This window comes from Saccopteryx bilineata, chromosome 5 (assembly GCF_036850765.1).
Source record: "Saccopteryx bilineata isolate mSacBil1 chromosome 5, mSacBil1_pri_phased_curated, whole genome shotgun sequence".
Lineage (NCBI taxonomy): Eukaryota > Metazoa > Chordata > Mammalia > Chiroptera > Emballonuridae > Saccopteryx > Saccopteryx bilineata.
Window position 1 is genome coordinate 138842297 of NC_089494.1, and position 23094 is coordinate 138865390.

The 23094-nt window shown below is 38.4% G+C and overlaps 1 protein-coding gene and 1 pseudogene across 1 annotated transcript in view; one reads left to right on the forward strand and one right to left on the reverse strand.

The window, feature by feature from the left end:
- GPR158 (G protein-coupled receptor 158) overlaps positions 1 to 23094 on the reverse strand; it is a 532888-nt gene that overhangs the window by 15988 nt on the left and 493806 nt on the right. The window contains exons 7-8 of the mRNA XM_066280852.1: positions 21811 to 22049; positions 3332 to 3470 (exon numbers count right to left, since the gene is read on the reverse strand). Coding sequence (XP_066136949.1) covers positions 3332 to 3470; positions 21811 to 22049 — 378 coding nt within the window. The remainder of the gene's footprint in view (positions 1 to 3331; positions 3471 to 21810; positions 22050 to 23094) is intronic.
- Positions 3803 to 6218, forward strand: LOC136337973 (elongation factor 1-alpha 1 pseudogene; annotated as a pseudogene).

Below are 23094 nucleotides of genomic sequence, written 5' to 3' on the forward strand. Positions count from 1 at the left end.
CCAAAAATTTATATGAAACCAAAGAAGATCCCAAACAGCCTCAGCAATCTTGAGAAAGAAGAATAAAGTTGGAGTCATCATACTATCTGATATCAAACTACACTACAAAGCCATTGTAATCAAAACAGCCTGGTACTGGCATAAGAATAAGTATATAGATCAATGGAACAGAACAGAAAGCCCAGAAATAAACCCATGCCTTTATGGTCAGTTAATATTTGACAAAGGAGGCAAAAACATACAATGGGGTAATGACAGTCTATTCAAAAAGTGGTATTGAGAATGTTGGACAGGAACATGCAAAAAAAATGAAACTAGGCCACCAACTTGCACCACACACAAGAATAAACTCAAAATGGATAAAAGACTTAAATGTAATTTGCAAAATCATAAAAATCCTAGAAGGATGCATAGGCAATAAAATTTCAGACATCTCTCATACCAATATTTTTGCCAATATATCTTCTCGGGCAAGGGAAACAAAGGAAAATATAAACAAATGAGACTATATCAAACTAAAAAGTTTTTGCACAATAAAAGAAACCATTAACAAAATGAAAAAGGAACCCACTGAGTGGGGGAATATATTTGACAGTGATACATCTAATAAAGGGTTAATTTCAAAAATATATAAAGAAATACAACTCAACATCAGGAAGACAAATAATACAATTTGAAAATGGGCAAAAGACCTTAATAGACACTTCTCCAAAGAAGACATATTTGATGGCCAATAGGCATATGAAAGAATGCTCAATGTCACTAATCATCAGAGAAATGCAAATTAAAATCACAGTGAGATGTTACATCACACCTTTCAGAATCAATAAATCATCAATAAATAAACAATTGGCGAGAATGTGGAGAAATGGAAATCCTCATGCACTGTTGGTGGGAATGCAGACTGGTTCAGCCATGGTGGAAAACAGTATGGAGTTTCCTCACAAAATTAAAAATGTATCTGTCTTTAGAGTTAGTGATCCCACTCTTGGGACTATATCCTAAGAAATTTGAAACATTGATTCTTTGCAGCATTACTTACAATAGCCAAGATCTGGAAACAGCCCATCAGTGGATGAGTATATAAAAAAGCTGTGGTATATTTACACAATAGGATACCACTTGGCCTTAAAAAAGAAAGAAATCTTACCTTTTGCGATGGCATGAATGGACTTGGAGATTATTATGCTAAGTGAAATAACCCAGTGAGAGAAAGACAAATACCATATGATCTACCATATATTCTCATGTGGAATCTAATGAACACTATAAACTGAAGAACAAAATAGAAACAGAGGCAGGGTCACAGGGAACAGAGGGACAGCTCTGTCAGAGGGGAGGGTGGTTGGGGACTAGATAAAAGAAGGTGAAGGGATTAAGCAAAAAATCTCATATATATATAACACAGATCCAAACAACAGTGTGTTGACAGCCAGAGTGAAAGAGGGTGGGGCAGGTGGAGGAGGGCAGAGGGGTTGGAAAGAGACTCTGCTTGGGGCAATGAGTACATGATGTGGTGTGCGGATGGTACTTTATTGAGTTGTACATTTGAAACCTGTATGGTTTTGCAAACCAGTGTTACCCCAATATATTCAATTTTAAAAGCATTAATAAAATAAAATAAATAAATAAAATCCATTGAAAGAAACATTTAACAATGAAAACTGAACAGGGTAAATCAAGGTAGAAAAGAATATAGTTCAATTAAGGTAACGCTTTAAACAGATTTAATTTTTTGGGCAATCAAGTTGGTAATTGTGGGAAACCCTTTGCATGGCAGTTACATTCTGATAGTAGAAAATATTTAAACTCATATGGATAAGCCTTCTTGAATCATTATAACTCTTTATTTGGTTTGTGAACATTACAGTTAATTTATAAATGGTTTTATAGAGAAGTATGGTTGTTAAATCTTGAAACATATGTGCTGTGCATTCTGGAAACAAACCACCAAAATGCAGCTTTTCCTGGGAGACTGAGGGGAAAGCAAGGTTACGGAGCTCAGGCATGCAGACCAGCATCCTCTGGTGCTCACTGCATTTAGGACTAAGGGCACTCGCTCTTAGAGCTCCTTAGAGCCTTGACTCTAGTCTAGGTGGAGTTGAGAGAGCATTCTTCTCCTTGTCTATTTATAATTTCATATTTTACTTCTCATCTCTCCTCCCACTTCTATTCTTTCTTTCCTTTCTCTCTTTAGAGGGGAAAAGACCAAGCAAGGAGGCAAATTCCCTATTTCCTGGCCCTTTGATGGAATTTCCAGGGCTGTCTTCATGGACACCTTTTTCTTACTAAAGGTTTAGAAAGTATAGGTTATGTCTGTGGCCCAACTGCTCTCTGGCATCATCTATTCTTAGCAGTGCAAGATATCATGTTATGATTATTTACTAATGTGAAAATGATAGTTATCCTACAAAACTGCCACAGATCCACAATCTGCCTCCCAACTCCCACTATTACTGTTTCCATTTTCCATTGAGGACAAAATCAAATATTCAAAGTTTCTAATTACATTGTTCAGCATTTCCTAATATTTAGTAATGTTGAGAAATTAATTTACATCTTTTTGTTTCTTTTCAAATTATAGTGTTTCTTTTCTTTTCATTTTTCTTTTGTTCTCACTGAGGTTTTTATTTCATTTTCAAATATGAATCAGGGAAAAATTACCAGAAGTCATACATATTTCATTTTATTCACTTTTCATAAGCCACCTTCTTCTTCCTTTGTACTCATTGGCTAGAGAAATACATATGACATCAGAAAACGGCAGGCCAGGCCACACAGTCTTACTACCAAATGTTCTTGCTAAAGTGTGACAATAGCAAAATCCCACCACACACAGAAATACAGCCATCAGTCCTTTTGGTTTTGAGTTCAGCGGAATTCAGACACATATGTTGTCTGACTATTACAATTTTGAAAACATAAATCATCCCATTAAACATGAATAAAAACATAGACAATTTATATCTACTTTATAATGTATGTGTGACATTATATCTCCAGAGCAAAGAGGATTACATATCATAAATGATATCCAATGACATCCCCATAAGTGTCTTAAGATAACACAGTAACAGTGAGTTAACCTTCAAAATAAACAAAGGCAATGAACAACCCATCAGATGGAATTAAGAACAGTAGAGTTAAGAAAAAACAAAAACAAAAAACTATATATTTATTTGATATTTCTGAGACAAAGAAATTAATCACTTATAAAATGCCATTCTCCCTAAATCTTTTCATTATGCATCTTATCTAGTTTTGCTATTTAAATTAAACTGCAACACATCAATAAAATGAAAGAGTATGCACTACTCTACAGAGCACTTGCCTAATTGTATGGAATATGGCAGAGATGATCAGCTCATTGTGAACGGCAACAGCCATATAGCGTGGCTCGTGAAATGCTGATGGGACTGTCCTCACCGCATAGCAGAGGTAAACACCCCACAGGAGGAATAAAAATTCAGCTGTGAGAACAAAAACAAACAAACAAGTTCTCATTAGTTTTGTAGGTAAAGAAAAGAGTAAAATTTAAGTTCTTCAGCATGCAATCTGTTTCTATGATAGAAATATAAATTTAGAAATAGATGCATATAAAATATCACTCCATATACATTCCTTATGTCTACTTTAAAATTTTATTCAGGATATTGAAGATTTTTTTCAAAAGTATACTTTTATTATTATTTTTTTAAAACAGCATTCAGTGTCTTAGAATTCTTTTTTATTTTGTTAATCCCTGGCTTTTTCCCTAAAAGAATTATAAAATAATTTTCCACATTGCCAGCTGAAGTTTAAGATGTTCATAAAGCATCACAGTCAAAATAAAGTCATCAAGGCAACAAGTGACTTGTAATGAGTATAAATGTAGCTTCTAGAAATTTAAGTTCTTACTGCATTGAATCTACTCTAGTCCAATACATAAAGACATCCATTGCCAGAAATGTGAAAAAAACAGCTTTTTAAAAGTCAGTGGCATGCTTTATACAGAAATCATTATTTCTTCACAGATGACAGCCATCATATCTTCTGTGGGTGGAGTGTTGGTGGCTTTGTAAAATTCACAGCCACCTGTTTGCTGCCTCATGCCAGCAGAGACAAGCACATTGTAGCAACCAAGGAGAAGGGCTTTGGAATCTCACTAGACCTGAGTGGGAAGCCTAGCTCAATCCCTAATAAATTCTGCACAGTCTGAGGCAACTTAACCTCTATGGCCTCAGTTTTCTTGTCTGGAAAATGAGGACAATAAAGGTACATGTTTCACGAAATTATATGCTAATGAGATCAAATAATTATATAAAGTACTTAACATAGTTTCTGACATAGTATGTTAGATAAGTAAGTGAATTAAAAACCATAAATGTTAAATAAATGGTTCTTATTGTTTCACATCTCATTTAACATTTTTTTCAAACCGAACATTGCTATTTTAAATCATTCTGACCATTAAGTGTTATAACCCATTTTATCTGTCTTACTGACATTACCTCATTAAAAGATATCTCTAATTAATAAGAAGAAAGCTCTAATTTGGAGAAAACATTTTATCATTTTGTCTAGAGGTAACCTACTTATACACTGAAACACTGATTTCTATTCTCATGTGTATTACCTGCCCAAGTAAATAGGTTTTCTAAAAAAAATCTCTTAAGACACAACTCTCAAGAGTTATTCTAAAATCTTGATGTGGTCAGAAGCCAAAGGGGAAAGACAAATCTCACTCAAAGATTTTCATAGAGGGTTTTTTTTTCATTTTGGGGTTTTTTTTGGGGGCAATGGTTTGGCCTCCAGAACACAGGTGTTGTAAAAACCTGTTAAATCTAAGCCAAACTGGTACAGGAAAAAACTCCTATCAACAGCATCATCACTGGACACATAGATTCTGGCAAATGTACCACCACTGGCCATCTGATCTAAAATGTGGTGGGATAGACAAAGGAACCATCAAAAAATATGAATAGCCTGTTGAGATTGGGGAGGGCTTCTTCAAGCATGCCCGAATCTTGATTCACTGAGAGCTAAACATGAGTGTGGTATATCACCACTGATGTCTCTGTGAAAACTTGAGACCATTAAGTATTATGTGACCATTATTGATGCCCCAGGACACAGTAATGGTCACATAATGGTCACTTTATCAAAATCATGATTACGGGCACATCTCAGGCTGACGGTGCTATTCTGAGTGTTCCTGCTGGTGTTGGTGAGTTTGAAGCTGGCGTTTCCAAGAATGAGCAGACCCGCAAGCATGCCCTTCTCTCTCACACACTATTGGGTGTGTGAAACAACTAATCATTGGCATTAACAAAATGGACTCCACTGAGCCACCTAAGAGCCAGAAGAGATATGAAGAAATCATTAAGGAAGTCAGGATCTACATTAAGAAAATTGGCTACAACTCTGACACAGTAGCATCTGTGCCAAATTTTGGTTGGAATAGTGACAACATGCTGGAGCCAATGGCTAACATGCTTTGGTTCAAGGGATAGAAAGTCACCCGTAAAGAGGGCAATGCCACTGGAACCATGCTGCTTGAATCTCTGGATTACATCCTGCCACTAACTTGTCCACCTGACAAGCCCCTGCATCTGCCCCTATAGGCTGTCTACAAAATTGGTGGTATTGGTACTGTCCCTGTGGGCCAAGGGGAGACTGGTGGTCTCAAACTTAAAATGATAGTCACCTTTCTCCAGTCAATGTTACAAGTGAAATAGTTTGTTGAAATGCACCATTAAGCTTTGAATGAAGCTCTTTCTGAGGATGACATGGGTTTCAATGTCAAGAATATGTCTGTCAAAGGTGTTCATCATGGCAATGTGGCTGGTGACAGTCAAAATGACCAAACAATGGAAGCAGCTGGCTTCACAGCCCAGGTGATTATCCTGGACCATCCAGGCTAAATCAGTGCCAGATGTACACCTGCGTGGAACAGTACACAGCTCTCAGCATTGGCAAGTTTGTTGAGCTGAAGGAGAAGCTTAATCAGCATTCTGGAAAAAAGCTGGAAGATGGTCTGAAGTTTTTGAAGTCTCGTGAAGCTTCCATGAATTGATATGAGTTCTGTCAAGCCCATGTGTGCTGAGACTTTCTCTGACAATATGCCTCTAGAACATTTTGCTGTTTGTGACATGAGACAGCTTCTGTGGGTGTCATCAAAGCACCCTGGAGCTGGCAAAGTCACCAAGTCTGCCCAGGGAGCTCAGCAGGCTAAGTGAATATTAACCCCAATACCTGCTTCCCCAGTCTTAGTCAGGGGTGGACGACCACTCACAGAACTCTTTGTCTCAGTTGGCCATTTAAGTTTAATAGAAAAAGGCTTGGCTAATGATTACAATGCATTGTAAAATCTTCAGAAGGTAAGGAGAATGTTTTGTGCCCCATTTGGTTGTGTGTGTGTGTGTGTGTGTGTGTGTGTGTGTGTGTGTGTGTAAGTTCTTAAGTTATTAGTTTTTCTAAACAGCTCGACTAAAAATCTGTCACAGAATTTTGAGACCCATTAAAACAAAGCTTAATGAGAAAAAAAAAAAGATCTCCATGGGACTTAGCGGAGGTCCCAGTTATTCAATATGTTAGCAACTGGCCCAGCTGAGCTCCACTGGGTCGGGAGATGCAAACCAGGAGGTGCCGAGCATTCATGTACGTGTCCACTCCTATCTCTCATACTTCTGTCCATCTACAGTACTACACCTATACCTTTACCAGGGTGGAACCTCAGAGCCACCTCTCCTGAGCACATTTCTACTTCGAGTTTGTTTTCATCTATATCATTCCTTTCACGACCATAATTACAATCCTTACCTAAGTCCCCATCGGTTCACTCATTTGTTACAACTATTTTTCAGTGGCTCTATCGAAACCTGGCTTCACCCTGTGTCAGTCCTTTCTTCCTAACAGTGACAGGTTTGTTTTTTCAAAACTCCTCTATGATCATATCAGAATTTGTTCAAAGTCTGCAACTCCATTATGGAAAACTGATTCACATTTCTATTAGAATATTCACTCACACCCACTTAGGACCCTAGAAATGATTTCTGACCCCAAAGTAGGACTACAAGGGGGGGTCCTTCCAGGGCGGGCACAGCCTCACTGTCGAGACTTCTCAATGCTCAGGCTTCACATTATTTGCCAACATTGCTTGGCCTTTTTCTTTTGTGCTTTATATTTCTTAGACTCTGACTTCTGGTCTAGTTTCTAACATTTGGGCCAGCTTTTGTGAGCTATTGCAGGCATCTTCATTCAGAAATCTTTAGTGACTCACTATTATTTTGCAAATGCTTGGTTCTGCCCTTATAGGCCTCTCTGAATTTATGTTATGTAACCAGTATGCTCTCCCAGTGCCCCAACACGAGCTCTGAGCTGCCGTGGAAGACTCATTGTTCACTGAAGACTCCAAAAGTCCTTCTTGTTTCTGAGTCTTTGTTCAAGCTATTACCCACAGTTCAAATCTTAATTTTTCAATGTCCAGTTAAGGTGCCACTTTCATTATAAGGCCACTTGAAATGATTCTGACTTACATCAAATTTTCCTTACTCTAATCTCTTACAGTTTTTAACTATCTATACTACACAACACAGAGAAAAAGCCACACAGTATACAGTGTGTCCGTAAAGTCATGGTGCACTTTTGACTGGTCACAGGAAAGCAAAAAAAGACAATAGAAATGTGAAATCTGCACCAAATAAAAGGAAAACTCTCCCAGTTTCATACCTATTCAGTGCAGTTCAATGTGGGCTCCATTTGTTGCCGCAATTTGTACCCCATAAAACAGACATTTCTTTAACGCCTTATGAACTGTAGTCTTGCTTAGGTGTAATTGTTGAGCACACGCACGCACAGATTTTTTAAGGCTCCTTAGGTAGCTATCCCGTATAGCCTCTACAGACTCGTCACTGACTGATGGCCTACCAGAACGGGCTTTCTCCACCAAACTGCCGGCTTCCTTCAACTGCTTTTCCCACCGAGTAATGTTATTCCTATGTGTGCTTCGTTATAAACACGCTGATATTCACGTTGCACTTTGGTCACAGATTCAAATTTAGTGAGCCACAGAACACACTGAACTTTCCTCTGTACCGTCCACATCTCGACTGGCATGGCCGTGGGCTGCTCCACTGTATACACGGTGTTACATCATCATCTGTGCATGCGCACATGCTGCTACATCATCCTACAAAAACTGGGAAGGTTTTCTTTTTATTTGGTGCAGATTTCACATTTCTATCGTCTTTTGTTGCTTTCCTGTGACCAGTCAAAAGTGCACCATGACTTTACGGACACACTGTATAATTGGGAGAATATTGTTCATGGAGACAAAATCTCTTCCACTCCTCAGCTCCAAAGATTGATGACCTCCTTCAGGGCAAAAATTGAGTCTCTCAATTATTTTTCCTACCTTTACCCACACAGAAGAGAGCACCAGTACTGAGAACACATACATAAGATTTAACAAATATTTGTTGAATTGAATAACTAAAAATGTTATTGGTTTCATGATGTTGGAGATGTAGACTTTGTTATCTTGCTACTCTATCTCACATTGCAGGGCCCATTCATAGTCTGAAGATCATATTGGCATTATTATTAATAATGGCAACCCTTACTTATGTATGGACCACTTAAGTGTGTGTATGAGGCCACGCTTCAAGAATGGTGAACGCAAAAAGACTATGAAACAGCACTAGCACAAAAGTATGCTGTAATTGAAGGATTCATATGTAGCTAAATTACTGCAGTGCTTTTATATAATGTTATGCTGAAGATTTAAGAAAAAGGAAGGTAGTATTCAGGTTAATTAGAGTGCTACAAAGGAGACTTATATTGAAAAGTATAAAACAAAATAAGATTCTTCATAATAGCTAAGCCAAACATTAAAATCATTTCATTAGCAATATCAAACAATACATTCTAGCTAAAAGGCAATTTGTATTTCAAAGTACCAATTAAACTAAATGTGATATATAAAAGTTGTGTTTGGAGAAAAAAATCAGTTTCATATAATTAACCTCAGACTAGCATCGCAATTAGTAAAGAAAATATGCAGATATTACCAAATTTTGCAGTGTTGTTATGTGGGAGGTGAAAAATGTGTTGTGCTTCTGCTTTAGAAAATGATTTTTGGTGTTAAATTATTTTGATGGAAGGCATGAATATAGTTAGAAAAGGAATTGAGTTTATATTGAAAGAGCCAAATAGGACTCAGAACTCTGAGACATTTTATTTTTAATTTATAAGGGATAACACTCAGTTTAAAAGTTAACTACCATAGCCTTTTAAAAATTAACATTCCATAATGAAAGTAATCTCAAGTTATCTTTCCAAAGGGCTGGGTCAAGCAGAGAAATGAGAATGAATATTAGACACTGAAGATGTCCCAGCTCTGCGATCTTAAGACCACCCACGAGGGCTGAGAGGAAAACAACTTCCAGTGCAAATGTTTCTCAAGCTGTGCTACCCTGCTTTGCCATGTTACAAAATCATCTTTTGTTAATAACATTTTATCCTTGAAAATCACCTTTACATGGCATAAATCAATGCATAAATAAAGAAGCTTTCAGTTGTCATTTTCTGTTTTTTCTATATGCTTTTCTATTTTTCTCTAAATCCCATCAACTTAAAATTTTCAGTGTCAAAGTAAACTTAATATTGTGATAATATGGTGGGCAGTGCAACGTTGTCACTGAATATTAAATCAAACAACTTTAATAATGCTTGCAAACAGCTCAAACTCCAGTGTTCTAGTATTCAACCTGCATACAGAAGCCTTGGTATTCTGGAAGTTTTTTTTGCCTTCTCTTTGGTTAAAATAAGGACAATTATGAGAGTTACAATGATTAAAATGGTGAGAATGATACTTCTGAAAGGATTTTAACCTTGAAAGTGACTTTATTAGACCATGAGGTCTGGGGATATATTTCTGAGTGTGTATATGGCCACGAGTGGGGTAGAGGGTGGTGCTTGGTGAGTTACTCTTCCTCTGCTTGTTATAAAGTTGGTTTATTCAGCATGGGAGAGAGGAGCATGGAGGATAAGGGTTGCAGCCTATTTCACCACCAGGACAATGGTGGCTGGAGTGTCTGTTTCCTTCTCGGCTCTCTGGGAGCAGTGAGCCCAGGGATGGGCAGAGCTGGGCTCCAGGACATACATGAAGAGAACCTCATCCCAACCCAGCTGGGCGCACTGCACTGGCAGCAGAACAGGGCTGGGACTCAGGGCTCCTTGGTTCCTGATTGCTGTTCTCTAAGTCACTTCCTTGGGCTCTGTTAAGGTGTGAACAAAACCCTACCAAGTATTTTTATCCTATTGAAAAAACAAATATTTTTCCAAGCAACAAGAGTTTGCATTTTAAATAATATGCAAATCACAGTCAGTGGTTCTTAAAGAAGTTCTATTTAGAAGTAGTTTCTGTCCTCTTAATCTGACTTGATAGATGGCATCTGTTAAAGATGCCAGGCACTGTGCTAAATTCATTTTGCATATTATCTGCATTTATGAAGGATTTATTGTAGAATCTGTGACTCCTTTAAAATATCTGGGAAAAATTCTGATTGCTGAAATTTCAAGCTTGTGTCAAAGATACTGTGTGGTAATATTAAGAAATAATACTGTTAATCACTAGAACTTTACTGGTCATCTAGCACCTTGGTGACTCTCTTCCCCGCTCCTGGCTGGGGCGTGAGTGGGGGAGAGTGACCACGCCCCCAGTGCTCACACCCCTGCCAGCTGTCTTCTTTTTTATTGCTTCCTCTAAACTTGGGTTAAGTTCCTCATAATCCCCTCTGCATCTTAAGTGGGAAAGGTAGAGAAAGTATACTTTTTTCTCCATTTATGGTATATATACTTAAGATTTTTAAAGTTTGATATGGGGTTAACAGACATTTAGGGAAACCCAGACACTTCAGAGCTATGAACCCACCCAACTTAAAGATTATGAATGTGAGAAGGGTAAACAAACAATAAGATGAGAGACCTCAGGGCATCTTGAGTTAGTGTCAGGGGAGCAGGCCGGTATCTCCTAGTAACTTCCGTCCATTTCCTTCTTCCTTTTATTTGTATGTGTATTGTTTGGGGAAGGGGTTGGAATTGGGCTTATTAGTTAACATTTTAAAAATGTATTTTAAACTCCAACATTTTATGCAAGGTTGTCAGCATTGGCATGATGCACCTCAGCTTGGGCTAAGTGACTAGAAACTCATTCTTTCTGAAAGGCTTTAGAAAGATTGTAGTAGGGGTTATATTTTTGTTTAATTATATTTTACCTCCGTGGAAAAATAATTTCCTTCCTTGTGGCATAGTTATTTGTTTGATGGTAAAGGGCAAAGAGAAAGAATAAATTAATTTAGACCTTAAATGTATACTTATAGTACCATTTTCTCTTTTGGAAGGTTAAGAAATTCTAACTTCTTTGTTAAATTTCTAGCTTGTGAAATCTTTGAGACACTGTTGCTGAGTTAGGCTTGGCTTGGGACATTGCTTGACCCCTGAGTAAGGATTCATGTGGTCATGACAACTCTTCTGCTGCTCTGTTGGCCAAATTGTCTCTGTGAGAGTCCTTTTAATTTAAGAAAAAGATCTGCCCAGATCTTCTTGACAATTAAGTTGTTCAAGTAACCAAAGAGATCTTTGTTTCTTCTTAATGTTTTCCCCCCTTTAAAATCCCAGGGTTCCACAGGGGACCTGAAATTCCATAGAAGAAAACAGTAGTCATCACAGATACTTAATGTCTCTTGTAAGGACCAAGAGAAGATCAGAAAATAGGCAGGGCACTAATGGAACAGGGAACTTAAGGGTTACAGGCAGGTCCTGCTCCTGTTCTGTTAGGAATAACATGCCCAAGGTCATTCAAGAAGCAGAGACAGATAGGGACACTGTGAGGCTGAGGAAAAAAAAGAAAAGAAAAGACAAACGTTTGCATTCTATTGGTTAAAAGACCCTTATCAGAAGTTTATGTTTGGAATTCACCAATGAGCTAGACCCCAGCCCCTGTTGCTATGCTATGTGCAACCCCTTAGCAAATAGGTTACCACCACATCTGCTTCTGTATTATGCTTGCTTGCTTAGCTTATAAAAAGATTTAGCTGTAAGTGCTAGGTGCGATTCCCATCTGCAGCTCCTTGTGAGCACAGTGTCTCCGGACACCTCGGGAATTTGCCCCTGCGCAGGTAAAACTGGCCAATAAAGTTACATCTATACTCCTAAAAGTCTCCGATGTTTGTTCTTGTACCAGGTGGATGTTACATCTCTTACCCCATGTTCCTCACATGCTGTCCCAAGCCAATCGCCATGTGTTTGTTTGTTTGTTTGTTTTTGTGGTTTGGTTTTTTTTTTTACAATTTCACATTTATTGCCGAATTTCTTGAACGTCCAAAGGGGAAAAACGGCACTACAGTATAAAATTAAGATATACCATAATTTATCCTCTGCCTTTTAGCATCAAATAGATACTTTTTCAAATAAGCAAGCTGTTTTTCAGAAGTGGCAGGTTTATAAATAAACAGGAAAACAATCCCCACTTCAATCTTTCTGAAAACTGAAGCAAGACCTTCAAAAAGTGTGTGTGAGTTTCTGGCACTCCAGCCCAAGCCAAGACAACTGAACTGTCAACAGGGTCAGTCTTTTACCCTTTGATTACAAATTAAAAATGCATGTGTATAAACTGTAACAAGTGATGCAGCATGGATGAAGGCACAGGACATATTAGCACAAAAGTAGATTGATGTAATGACCCTAAATAATGAACGTTAATCTAAGTCAGATGGAGCAGAAGTCTAACTCTATTCTATCTGATAGTCATTAAGTGGGGCTTCTGTCACATTTCAACTGTCATAACACAGCCTAATCTTCTGGGGTCATTAAGTATTTAAATCCTTAGAAACAATTGCTATTTTAGAATCTACCTGCATAACTCACTGAGTTGCATTTTCTTCTCAGTTCCTTCTAAACATTGATATACTACTAATTAAGACATTGGCCCTGGCCGGTTGGCTCAGTGGTAGAGCGTTAGCCTGGCGTGCAGAAGTCCCGGGTTTGATTCCCGGCCAGGGCACACAGGAGAAGCGCCCATCTGCTTCTCCACCCCTCCCCCTCTCCTTCCTCTCTGTCTCTCTCTTCCCCTCCCGCAGCCGAGGCTCCACTGGAGCAAAGATGGCCCGGGCGCTGGGGATGGCTCCTTGGCCTCTGCCCCAGGCGCTAGAGTGGCTCTGGTCGCAACAGAGCGACGCCCCGGAGGGGCAGAGCATCGTCCCCTGGTGGGCAGAGCGTTGCCCCCTGGTGGGCGTGCCTGGTGGATCCCGGTCGGGCGCATGCGGGAGTCTGTCTGTCTCTCCCCATTTCCGGCTTCAGAAAAATACAGGAAAAAAAAAAAGACACTAAACACATTTTCTGTTTTGCATTTTAAAAATATTTTACCAGGAAGCAGAAGAACAAGGGAGGAGAGCATGTCAATGAGATGAGAAATGTAAAGAGTTAACTTTCTGTAGTATAAATATTTCATGTAAAATCCATGAAAATAAATGAGTACTTTTGAATAGTGGGGTGATCAATTTTGTTATATACTGAAAGGGATGAAATATTTTAAAATTCGAACCTAAGCCTACCATACCTGTGTAATCATTGCTTAGATTTTCTCTCTGTCTTTATTTCAAACTTGGTAAACACAATATATAGCAAGGGGTGTTAAGCCTTGAGGAGTTTCTAAAACCACAAAAACTTCATGTATTACTCAACTTCTCAACCATGAAGAGTTGAGGGGAGGTCTTAATTTATAAAAGAGTCCTTGTCAGGGAACAGTCATTTGATGATATACATGTCGTTGAGAAGAGCTGGGTAAAATCAGGGTTATAGGGAGATCTAGTGAATAAAGGAGATAAAGGAAACAACTGGAAACCCGGATAGAACTTTTTGTTTAAATCCTTGTGCTAGTTTAGAGAAAGCAGCAAAATAGCTTTATTCTCAATTATATCCCTTTTCATTCATATTAGAATATCATCACCTATCTTCTGGAAACTGAGGAAATATTTCAGTGCTTGCCTACATCTTTACTGAAGTTTAATATGAAGATTTAGCCATGGAAGATTTAGAATGGAAGTCCTAAATGTCTTTGACATTACCACTTACCTATCACTTACTTTCTGCAGCCTCGTGTTGTTTCTTTTAAGCAAGTTAAGAATCTGTCCACTTATTCTAACTTATCTTGCTCACTGGTCAGTATATTCAGTTTATGTTCTGAATATGTATTCAGAAACTGGCTGCAACCAACTCCATTGTATTGCCTCATCTACTACTAAATTCCTATATTACAAATGTGGAACCCTATACTCAAGGATCCTGCAGGCAACTCTAAATCTGGCTGTCAAGATGTGGTCTTCCTAAATCTAGGGGTAAAATTATAAAGGGTCTGACTGGTGATTGTACAATGGATAGAGCACCAACCTGGGACAATGAGTCCCAGGTTCAAAAGCCCAAAGATCACCAGCTTGAGCATGGGGTTGCCAATTTGAGTACAAGGTCACCAGCTTGAACACAAGACAATTGATTTTTTTTAACTTTTTATTTATTTATTCATTTTAGAGAGGAGAGACAGAATGAGAGAGAGAGAAAGGGGGGAGGAGCAGGAAGCATCAACTCCCATATATGCCTTGACCAGGCAAGCCCAGGGTCTTGAACCGGTGACCTCAGTGTTCCAGGTCAACACTTTATCACTGTGCCACCACAGGTCAGGCAAGACAATTGATTTGATTCTAAGGTCACTGGCTTGAGCCCAACGGTCGCTGGCTTGAAGCCCAAGGTTGCTGGCTTGATCAAGGGGTCACTAACTTGGCTGGAGCTCCCCGGTCAAGACACATATGAGAAAGCAATCAATGAACAACTAAAGTGATGCAACTGCAGGTAGATGGTTCTTATCTGTCTCTCTTTCTCTCTCAAAAAAAAAAAATTAGCAAGGTTAATTCAGACGTGAAAGCTTAATTCTACTCATTTATCCATTTGTATCAACCAATTGTTTTAAAATTTTTAATATGATAAATTTTAATACTATTGTAAAATATCCTGAACTTGGACAACTGATTACCAACTTACCAACTAGGGTAACTCAGTTATAAAAAAAAAACAACACAAAACCTGGCAATTCTAAAACTAATAATTTTCAAACTGAGTATGATTTGGGTTACTTGCTTTCTCTATTAGCATGTTTCCCTGCCCCAACCCCTTTATTCTTTATAAAGCTCAAATGGTGAAATAATAAACATATTTTATAAAAAGCAAATATGTTTTATTTTACTTCAATATTTATCAATGCACTACACAATATTTAAAAAACGATAATTCTGATCTGTCATGCCAAATTTGTACCAACCTCTTATTTTGACTATTGGATAAGTCAGAGACAAAATTTTATAAAAGGTATGGGGCTTGCCAATTCAGTTTATATAATTTTCTCAAAAACACTTCCCCAAATATGAACATACACTTTTCCCATTAAAATGAAACTGGGAATGGCTTGGTTGCTGAGCAATGGAGCATCAGCCCCAGATGGGCAGAACATCGCCCCATAGAGGGCTTGCCCAGTTGATCCCAGCTGGGGTGCATGTGGGAGTCTGTCTCTCTGTCTCCTCTCCTCTCATTTAATAAAAATAAAATTAAAAATTAAATAAAATGAAACTGGGCACAAATGTGCAACTCCTGGATTTTTAGAGTTAAACATGTTTCCTTACACTGGTCTAATCCCAACCACAGAAAATATCACAACATAAAGGGAATTGAACTCATTCTTTACTCTCAACAAATACTTACCAAGAGCCTCTGACTGACAGACACTTAATTAGGTGTCAGGAGCACAGTGAGCATATAGGCAATGTTGCTGAGGAGCACATAGCTACCAGACTGGGAGAAGAAAGAGGATTGAGCAGATATAAAAATACTTTCTTTTGTCTTCAGTGGGCGACAAATACTATACTAACTAAATATACTCAGAAAAATTCAAAGTGCTGAGTTACATGATGATGAATAGTATAAGGACAACAATTAAGTCTCTATAGGGATTGTAGTCTGATCTAGAAATACTCTGATACACCCAAATTTTGAAATTCTCTTTCCATCAGATAAAAGAAAACCATTAAAACAAACAAACAAAAATACAAACAGAACCCCCAGAAAAATAGGCTATAAAACACTTCTCACATTGTCCAATATCCATCTGTCTTCCATGGTTGCAATGTTCATATGCGTATTTGTTTTCTATTAAAGCTTACCTCATATTTTTTAATACAGGACAAACAATGAATATTAAAAATTATAGATAGACACAAAAAACAATGGAATTCAGACAGATTTTTTATTTATTTTTTTTATGTTTTAAAATATTTCCTTAAAGAATAAACTGAGGTTCATAGAGGCTCAGAGATTTTTTTCCAAGCTGTTTTTTGTTTCTTCCATCTGTAAGAATTGTGGTAGAAAAAAAGCACTGTTTGAGCAGTTTTGGAGCAGTAAGCAAAAATAGAATTAACCTATTCTTTAAAACTATTACCTTAAACTTATACTCTAACTGATCAGTCATCTCATTCATTTTAACTTCTAAATTAAAAAAATTAATTATTACTCATATTTCTAACTAGAGTTCTACTTCAGTAGAAAAATCAGTACTGCATTCTTTCAAATGGCTCTTCATTTTGTATTTGAAAAAAGGAGCTGATCTGGAATGCACGATCTAGAATGCATGTTTATCAATAAGTTATTAACAATAGCTTTTTCTTTCATTCTAGACTGGCATCTGCCACCAATATAAGCATATGCAGCTTCCTGACAAAAATTCCCCACAATCTTATGGTACAACCCACCGCCTGCCTCTCTACAGCATCTCCCACAGGGAAACTCTGCTGCTTAGGAAACGGAATAACTCAGCTTTCAGTGCAGGTTGCTTTTTGAATGACTAAAGATGCATGAATTCACTCTTGAGTAAGAGCTAGAATATAAAAAAATCTAGTGGTAAACATGCTACTTAAAGAAATATATATATATAAAACAAACTGCAAAGAGGCATATGCTGCACATTAGAAAACATTAAATTAAGCACAACTAAATATAGAATATCAAATGTAACATGCTGAAAGATTAATAAAATCTCTAGGGCTGTGTAAAAAAAATTACAGCAACCACATGTCTTTGATTTTTCAAGACAGTCCTCATTTCAAAAAGCTGTTACCACTGTTAAATCATGTGTCTTGATTTTTCTTTAGAAAATTTTGTCACTGTAGGAAAAGCATATTATTGAAACTAAGGTGTCCCTGTAGTTAGGACACAGACAATGACTGGGAGATAACAAAAAAAACGCCACCCTCAACATTTAACTTCCTCTTACCCTTTGGTCTCTATCTTATCACTAGCCTTTTATTTTCTAGGAGACTCTAATGTTATCATTTAACGACTTTAACTCCTGTCTCTCAAGTCTGGCTACTTCTTATTCCTAAAGCCATGACCTAGATCTTCTCCGCATACTCCTCTCGGGCTTCTCTCTGCCTCCTTACTTTAATGGACCTTGGTATTGTCCAAGGAACTGTGTTCGCAGTGGCCCTCTTGGCCTACGGATCTCCATCCTTTCTCGTCTAACCCATCTCAGGGTCTCTAGAAAAGTGGGCTCAGGGTCCTCCTTTCCCTTTATGTCCCCTTTCCTGGCATTATCCAGAAATATTAAAAAGTGCCTATTTTTTTTCCACATTTTTCTCCTGGCAGGTAGGAAAAAAACATTGCTACTTGGTAAGCTTTCTCTCTGGAGAAAGGCAGAATTTAGTGGCAGCAAAATACAATAAAAATAGCCCATGACACAAAAGATCTATTGTAGAAGGAGTAGTTAGATAAGGTAGGAGAGAAAGTTGTGGTCAGATGGAATTCTTCAATGACTAATTTGGGAGGTAGGGGAGTCTCAGTTGACAGAAAAGTCATGAAAAATGAGAAAGGTCACTGGAAATGAGCTTCAATATTGGATGAAAATGGCACAGGAGTTAGCTCAGATAGTAAGAGGGAGAAAAAATAAGACTCAGTAAGAATATAGGAAGATTTTTAGATATGTAGTCAAGAATTAGGAGACACTCCCATCTGATGTCTCCTACTTGATTTTTAAGGAGGGATCCTCTTGGAGAAAAGAGAAACATGGGTCATTTGGAGATATGAAGACAGGATACAAGACAACACTTGAAATAATCATTCTGAAGACTGTTCTAGTGGTTGATCAGCGATATGGAAAGTGTGTTCTGAAATACACAGAGCACAGCTGAAATAAATGATCATTACACTCTATGAAGTTCACCTGATTACTTTTCTGAGTCAGTATTCTATACTTTAGTAACATCAGAATCACCAGGTGGGCTTGTCACACAGATTGCCAGGAGCCACTACCTCAGAATGAGGAAGTCTGGACACTGGCCCAAGGATTTGCATGTCCAGCCCATTTCCAATGCTGCTGCTGCTCCTGGTTCTGAGACCATACTTTGAGAAACATTGCTCTAAGTCCTTTTCCATTCTAATAATTCCAACTCCAAAATCCCTAAATGTGGTATATTTCACTTAAAAATATATGTTTTAAAAGCAATCTAGACTGAACTCTCCTGGTTCTCTGAATTCTCATAGCAGGTTTTCTAAAACGCACAATAAACCTAACCATTCATCATTATTCACAATGGATTCCAACATAATCCTCTTTTCTCACTAGGCATTTCCTTCATGTTTCACACAATTCTTACACACCTTCACCACTATTCCTATCAAAGGGAACGTTCTCTATACCTCTTTACAGGAATCTAAATCAGCAATTTTAAACTGGTTAAAATTTTTTTCAAACACGTAGTACCTGACTATTTATTCAGAGGCATTGACCTCTGTTCCCTTAGATCAGGGGTCCCCAAACTACGGCCCGTGGGCCGCATGTGGCCCCCTGAAGCCATTTATCCGGCCCCCGCCACACTTCTGGAAGGGGCACCTCTTTCATTGTTGGTCAGTGAGACGTCGCAAAGTGCGGCATCACTCACGTACAGTACTACTTCGGGTAACACAGGATGCACACGTCACGGCCCCGGAAGCACATCATATCACTTGTTACAGCAAGCAGTGACAAATATGGAACCGGACATTGACCATCTCATTAGGCAAAAGCAGGCCCATAGTTCACATTGAAGTACTGGTCAGTTTGCTGATTTAAATTTACTTGTTCTTTATTTTAAATATTGTATTTGTTCCCATTTTGTTTTTTTACTTTAAAATATGATATGTGTAGTGTGCATAGGGATTTGTTTATAGTATTTTTTATAGTCCAGCCCTCCAATGGTCTGAGGGACAGTGAACTGGCCCCCTGTGTAAAAAGTTTGGGGACCCCTGCCTTAGATTGTAAAAAAAAAAAAAAATGACAACAGCCAAAACAACAGTAGCTGTAATACCAGTACTGAGGCCAGGCAGGCTCACTTTGGATTCAGGCAGATGGTAGAAAAACTGCGCAGCTGGAAAGGGTTGGGCGGACACACGGCCGAGAAACCACCTCTCAGGCAAAAAAGAGCACAGCAAAATGGCCCCTCACAGTGCTGGGCATACAATCCACCATCGCAATCCCCTTGAGCACGAGCCCCCAGAGCCTTATATAGGCCACACACACTTGGCGCTGCCATGTGCTCATGCACTAATTAGGCAAAGGGCTTTGAGCCTGTAAACCAGCAAGCAAGCCTAGCACAGCTGCCCCACAATAGCCATCTGGTATAAATGAAAAAAAATTATACTGAATTTTTTGTGTCAAATCAGCAAAAAATATATATATAGTTTTGGTGTGCTGCAGAATTTTAGTAATTAGTTTATGTGTGTTATCAGATGAAAAGGGTTGAAATCTGCTGATCTAAATATCACCCATGGCTCAAAGAACTTCTCTTTTATGAAGATTCCTGGGTTCTGGTCCAAAGTGCTATTTTCCTTATTGAAATACTATTGAGCCTAGAGTCTTTACCACCTAATTTTGCTTTTTACTATTTTTTAACAATTCTCATTTATCTACATAAACCAATAAGCTAATTGATGAGCACTAAGGCATTTATACATTTTACACTTCCTGCAAAGCAAAATAGTACAAAATAGTACTACAGACTCTATAGGCACTCAGTGGATCTTGTTCATTGTATAAGATTCTCACTTATATATATATATATATATATATACAAGAGATTTTATATAAAATGAATTTCAGATTATCATAAATTATATATCTTTATTTCTACATATAAATCACAAATGTGATCTTCTACAGAGTACAAAATAAATTTTTAAAGGCCTTGCACACATCTCCAAACCAGTATGTACAAAAGTACAAGAATGCTAGGTAAACAGACAATGCTTCCTACTTATTTATTCTCTACCCAATGACGCCTCACCATGTATTGTGATTATTATATTCTTTGTAAAACAGAAAAGAATATAGTGAGTTTTCTTCATAGAAATGCAGGCAAATGATTTTTCTTAGTTTGGCTAACTTGGATTGAAGAATGTAAAATACCATTAGAGGTTTCCATTGAGTGAAAATTTTATGTCTATATAATTTGTTTAATTTTAATATTCAAACTAAAGTCAGAATCAGAGTTGTTTCTTACCTTAGTTCTATGCTTTTCCTTCTGCTATAGATATTGATATCTAATGATATGGATCTTTTAACGTCTTCTTTGATATTGCTCAAAATAATGATTGGCTTTATATATTATCATTATAACTATTTCCTACCTTGCTTTATTATTATAAATATCAGGCCTACAAGATTCTTAAAACATCTAGCCCATAAAAATATTGTTCTGGTTAAATTGTAAACTAAATATATTTTATTAGGTTCTAGCAAAATACTAAATAGTCAACCAACAATTGCCAAATATGGGGAAGAGAGAAAATGGAAATTAAACCTGTGTTTATTCTTGATATATGCCAACTAATATAAGATTTGTCCCATGACTTATTGTGGGGAATGGAAACAACAAAATTATAAAGGTATGGTTTCTTTTATTTTGTATCTTTGGAGTCTTAGCTTAAAACAGCCTAATAGTAACAAAAGACAGATTCCTATGGGATTTTCTTCTTTGTTTTTCAAAAAACTAAGGTGTCAGAAAAATAATGTATGGCTTTGGTCCAAGCCATTATGTGGTTCTTCCAAGTTCTCCAGTTTCTCAGTCACATAACTCTTACTATTCCCAACTAGCTTGGCTTTGCTATTGGGTCATACTAAGTCCTAATAAATAATCTTCATAGGAAAGACAGATTAATTAGAGATCTTGCAGAGAAAATCTCTACAAAAAGAATGCCCTTGATATCAAGTTTGATATATCATAGAACCAAACCTATGTAAAAAAATACCAGCATGTTTCCATTTTTCTCCCAAATAAAGAAATAACTTAAGAGAATAGCTACTGTTAATAAATGGAAACACACTGATAGAATGAAAAGAGAAAGTCTTTCTATACAAAGAAGTTGCCTTCATTAATTGCAAATCTTCTTCCTCACTTACTTGACATTTTTACAACAAAGCTCCATACCTTTGAAAATCTTCATTAATTGCAAATCTTCTTCCTCACTTACTTGACATTTTTATAACAAAGCTCCATACCTTTGAAAATTAATGGAAACTTTCAGGAATAGTTTTCATTCCACATATAATTATTATCCTTTTCATAATAGTGTTTTACCAAAACCATATGAGGTGAAATTCCTTTAGGTTTCGTGAAAGGGTTGGACAAGTTTCTAAAGAAGTCTATTTTAATGCTACTGGAAAAGGGGCACAAACACACAAAACAAGTGACCACGTACCAACTGCTGTCATGTAATCCCAGCGCTCAATGAGGCACATGTTGAAGGTGAGGTGATCAGATGTTTTCCCTTGGCCAATGAGAGAAATCTTCCTCTCCAAATTCTGGCAAACAGATGAAGTCCAGCCAGCAAGAAACCAAAATACTACTAGGAGTATGACAGCCAGCATCCTCATAACCCGTCCGCCAGTCATATACGGAATCCGTTGGGCTGTTCGTGAAAGGAACACTTTCAAAACCCTGGAAAAGCAAGACATCATCATGTTAAGGGAAACCTAAAAGTCAGTCAAAGTGTGAAATATCATATTTTTCTAGGTGAAGTTTAAACCTACCAAAATCTATGTATGTAGAGTTTTAAAAGGAAGAAAAAACAGAAAGAATAGGGCTTTTATTTTTACTTAGTTTCATTGTTTTATCTTCCAATGGCAGAAAAAATACCCTACATTAGAGATTAAATAAATTTGCATAGAATGGAATTCTTTTGAAAATGTAGGAGAGTGACGTCACGGAAATGGCGCCGTGAGCAGCGCGTCCGACAGATCTCCCCTAAATCACAACAAATTTATCAACTAGAAACAGAAAAATTTATCCTCGGAGCATTCCGGAGTTCCACACAAACTGAAAGCGAAAGGACTGTTATCACCTGAATCTGAGAGACGAGGGTGTGGAGGAAGCTACCGCAGGGACGTTCATTCAAGCCGCGAGGGAGTGCGCCTGTGGTGAGTCAGCCCACACTCGGCAGCCGCGGGCGCGCGCCCGGTCCAGTTGCAGAGCGAGCACCGCCCACACTCCGGAGCGGCGAGCAGCCACCGGCGTGCCCGGTCCGGTTGCAGAGCGAGCACCACCCACACTCGGGAGCCGCGAGCAGCCGTGGGCGCGCGCCCAGTCCGGTTACAGAGCGAGCACCGCCCACACTCCGGAGCGGCGAGCAGCCGCTGGTGCACCCGGTCCGGTTGCAGAGCGAGCACCGCTAACGTTCCCAGCGGCCCGCGCACTGCGAGTGAGAGTTGCCAGCCACCGGTGCCCGGAGCACCCCATTTGCGCACGTGCCCTGGGCATTCCACACGCCCAGAGCGCCCTACTGGCCCGCACACCCAGGGTGCCCCATTATCCTGTGCCTGGTGCGATCCAGCCGCCAGCGGCAGGGCGAGCGGGAGAGGCACCAGGGTGGTCTTCTACTTGGGAGATTCTCTCCGTGGGCGGGTCACGTCACCCAGCCATTCAAGCTAACAATCAAGCATTGGGGGAGGGGTGCACGCAGGCAGCCTAAAATACCTTCGGGAGC